We start from the raw sequence: 3,748 nt of genomic DNA, 5'->3' as shown, positions 1-3,748 counted from the left end.
AGGGTTAACGTTATTTGTGTACCTCCGTGGCAAGATCTGAGATGAGCATCTTTGATAATGAGTTCCGTTAATGGTGATTGTTTTGGGAGGATTAAAAGATGTTTACTTTCTGGAGGTAACGTTGGATTCTGAAGCCGACCGCCCGTTCGTAAAAGCCCAGAGGCGTCAATGGATGGAGTCAATTTGGTGAGAGGGTTAGACTTGGGAAGAAACACTCCTCGTGTCAAGAGCTTAATTTCATGAGCGAAGTGTTGCCGTTAAAGGTTGTTGATCCAATAGAGTTTAGCGGAATCTATTTCAATTGTGCTGAGGGGTCCTCTTGGACTGATTTGGATCCGTTTAAATCGTCCCACTGCTCTCTTACAAACAGCTGTAATGCGTAAGAGCTTATTGAGATTGGAATATCTGGTTAACAAATCCCAGGGGGTGGCGGTTCAATGGTCATGAGTGAGTGAACTTTGGTGGGTCTTTCTTCAAGATTGTCCGAGGTAGCAGTTAAAGGGAAGCAATCTGGCCAACAATCAATCGATTGTGAGAGCCAGCATGGTCCTTTCCACCAGGTAGTTTGGGACGCGAGTTTAGACGGCGACATGCCTCTAGTGGCGAAATCTGCCGGGTTCTCCTTATCGGAAACGAATTTCCACTTAGCTTGAGGTAGTATCTCTTGTATTTGAACTATACGATTTTGAATAAAATCTTTCCATCTTGACGGATGGTTCTGAATCCAGGTTAAAGTAATGGACGAGTCCGTCCAAAGGTAAATAGGAACGTCTTTCAAATTAAGAACATTACGGACGTGCGTGGTCAGTTTGGTGCGGAGTACTGCTCCTGATAGTTCTAGTCTGGGAATGGTAAGACGCTTTAAAGGCGCTACCTTCGTTTTCGTGGCGATTAGGCAAACGTTAATTTCCTCTTCAAGGTTCACTGTTCGGAGGTAGACTAATGCTGCGAGGGCTTGAGTAGATGCATCGCAAAATCCGTCTAATTGAATTTGATGATCTGATTTAATGCCAAGCCAACGAGAAATGCTGATGATTTTGAGGTCTTCTAATTCATTAACGAAGGTTATCCATTGATTTGCCAATGTGCTTGGTAACGACTCATCCCAATCGAGTTTATTGATCCACAATTCTTGAATCAGTATCTTTACTTTGATGATTACAGGTGAGAATAGTCCGAGTGGATCGAAGAGCTTAGCGATAGTTGATAGTATCGTACGTTTGGTGATGGTGGCTGTGGAAGGTCGATCTATACTAAATTGAAAACAGTCGGCAGTAGGTTTCCACTGTAGACCAAGTACTGCAACACAGGAGTCTAAATCAAAAGATATTGGATTCGGATTACTCAACCGTTCTGATGGAAGATGATGGAGGACATGAGCGTGGTTACTGGACCATTTTTGTAACGGGAAGCCGCCCGCCTTGCACAACTGGTGAAGTTGATTGATGATCTCGTGGACCTCATCAATTGATTCTGCTCCTCCGAAAATGTCGTACAAACAGCTGTAATGCGTAAGAGCTTATTGATATATCTTATCTCGATATATCGTCCATGTGTTAGGCAAGGAACTGCTGATGGAAAATTGGTTCCTTCATCTTCAATAAGCTGAGCAATGGTACGAAGAGCTAAATAAGGTGCGCAAGCCAATCCATAAGTAACAGTGGTGAGCTCAAAAGAGTTGACATCCTCGTCTGAATGCGACCATCGGATGCGTTGAAAACTCCAATCGTCGGGGTGTACTTGGATTTGCCTATACATCTTTTCTATATCAACAGAAAAGACGTATCGAAATTGCCAAAACCAAATAAGAACGTTGAACAAATCCACTTGAAGCTTTGAGCCTGTATGCAAGATCTCATTCAGAGAAACTCCAGATGTTGTACGACTCGATCCATTAAAAACTACTCGTAGTTTCGTAGTAGTACTGCTCTCCCTCCACACTCTATGATGAGGAAGATAAAAGTTTGGAGGTAAATGTTCTACGTTTACATCGGTTATTAATTTCATGTGCTGGAGGTCTTCATATTCTCTCATAAATTTGAAATAAGCTTCTGCATGTTTTGCGCTCACTTGAAACCGATTTCGAAGAGAATCCATCATTCTTGAAGCTCGGTTATAAGAGTTTCCTAGCAGTTGAGGGGGCTTCTTGAAGGGCAAACGCACCACATACCGTCCTTGATCGTTCCGAGAGTGGGTATCTTTGAAGTGCTGCTCACATTGTTGATCTTCCGGGGAAATGTAGGATTCCTGGCGTGCAACAATTTCTTCAAGTTGCCAGAATCGGTGGAGAAGGTCATACAAGCGGGAGTCCATTGAAATGTGGTAACTTCGAAAAGTACGATGCGTGGATTCTGATGAAGCGGGGCCAGAGAGGATCCAACCAAACGATGTTAATTGTGCAATAGGTGTCTTCGGCGGACCTTTGATTAAGCCGTCCTTAATGATCTGAGGGTAGATATTTGAACCGATAATCAGATCAATTAAACTGGGAATTCCATAATGAGAATCGGCTAAAGGCAATCCATCTAGATGTGACCAGGATTCTCCGGAGATCTTACTTGAAGGGATTGAGCTTGTTTAGGGAGAATATGCGCTGAAATGTGAAATTCTTTTGACCGATCATGGAGAGAAATAATCTTGAAAAAAGTGATGCCACGAGTCTTGTTCGTCGAACGTTCCCCGACTCCTATCGGGGGGATACTTGATTGGGAGCGAGGAAGCTTGAGAGCTTAGACAATTTTTTCCGAAATGATATTGATTTCCGATCCCTGATCTATAAGGGCTTTGATCTTCATGATGCGTCCATTTTCGTTGGCAATGAACATTTGAGCGGTGGCGAGAAGAATGCACATAGACGCCTGACTAGAATGTACGGCGGCATGCAATACTTGCAAGGGAGTCGTTTTGACTGAGGTTTCGGTGGATGATTTAACAGGTGTGTGTTCAGCTTGACTCTCAGTCTTGGAAGGAATTCTTCGGTGAATCGTAGTGTGGTGTTTTTTACCACATTTAAGACATCGCCGAGTTGATGGACATTTTGAAACTCGATGTTTACCCAAACAATTGTAACATAGTCCGTGCTTTATGATGAGAGAGTATCGTTGTTGCGTAGTTTGCAAGGTGTATTGCGGACAGGCGCTTAATAAATGTTTAGCAGAGCACAAGATACATGAGGAAGGTTGTGAGCTATTGGTTTTCTTTTGAATTTGGTGATAGGCCTTGATGTCATGCGATGGTATCTTCTTCTTTCTTGTTGGTACGTTTTACGATTGTTCAAAGGCCTGCAGAGAGAGGAAACGAGTAACAAGAAACTCACATAAATGTTTCCAAGTCGGAGGCTCTTTAGTGGAACCGAGATGCTGCTCCCATACTTTCACGGATTCGGCATCCAGCCTTTGAACGGTTAGGAACACTAGAAAATCATCCCAATGTTCAACTGGGCGTTGTAGCGTCTCCAGTGCACGATAGATTTGCATTATGTAAGTGTACAGACGCTCAAGGTCACTGGAGGACTCCTTAGTGATCTTCTTTAGGGAAAGCAACGATTGAATTGCTGAATTCACAAGTAATCGTTTATTTTCATAGAATGAGATCAGATCGGTCCAGGCCTTTTGAAAATTATCCGCAGTAAGAGCCGTGTTCTTGAGGAGATAAGCTGCAGTGCCCGTCAAACTGGCCTTTAAATATTGCAACTTTTCAACCGGGCTGAGGCTAGTATTGCCGATAATAATGGAAGAAAATAGATCTT

General features: G+C 43.1%; 1 protein-coding gene across 1 annotated transcript; it reads right to left on the bottom strand.

Annotated features, from left to right (window-relative positions):
* Positions 1 to 409: 409 nt before the first annotated feature.
* On the bottom strand, positions 410 to 2,297 carry LOC146723618 (uncharacterized). The gene is made up of 3 exons (XM_085481542.1): positions 2,171 to 2,297; positions 1,757 to 2,051; positions 410 to 1,502 (listed from the first exon to the last, which is right to left on the bottom strand). Exons 1-3 carry the CDS (start codon positions 2,295 to 2,297, stop codon positions 410 to 412), a joined length of 1,515 nt encoding a protein of 504 aa, XP_085337668.1.
* Between the last annotated feature and the right edge of the window lie 1,451 nt (positions 2,298 to 3,748).

This window comes from Nylanderia fulva, unplaced genomic scaffold, assembly GCF_048542155.1.
Source record: "Nylanderia fulva isolate GAGA-0341 unplaced genomic scaffold, ASM4854215v1 Scaffold180, whole genome shotgun sequence".
In the NCBI taxonomy this organism is placed as follows: Eukaryota; Metazoa; Arthropoda; class Insecta; order Hymenoptera; family Formicidae; genus Nylanderia; species Nylanderia fulva.
The sequence above is the reverse complement of the archived record's forward strand: the minus strand, read 5'-3'. Positions and strand labels throughout refer to the sequence as shown.

Coding starts and splice junctions, on each gene's coding strand:
- LOC146723618 (XM_085481542.1), bottom strand. CDS start 2,297: ATGACCTTCTCCACCGATTCTGGCAACTTGAAGAAATTGTTGCACGCC. Junction 2,052..2,170: donor TCTCGGAACGATCAAGGACG/GTATGTGGTGCG, acceptor CAAAACATGCAG/AAGCTTATTTCAAATTTATG. Junction 1,503..1,756: donor TCTGTTGATATAGAAAAGAT/GTATAGGCAAAT, acceptor TACGCATTACAG/CTGTTTGTACGACATTTTCG.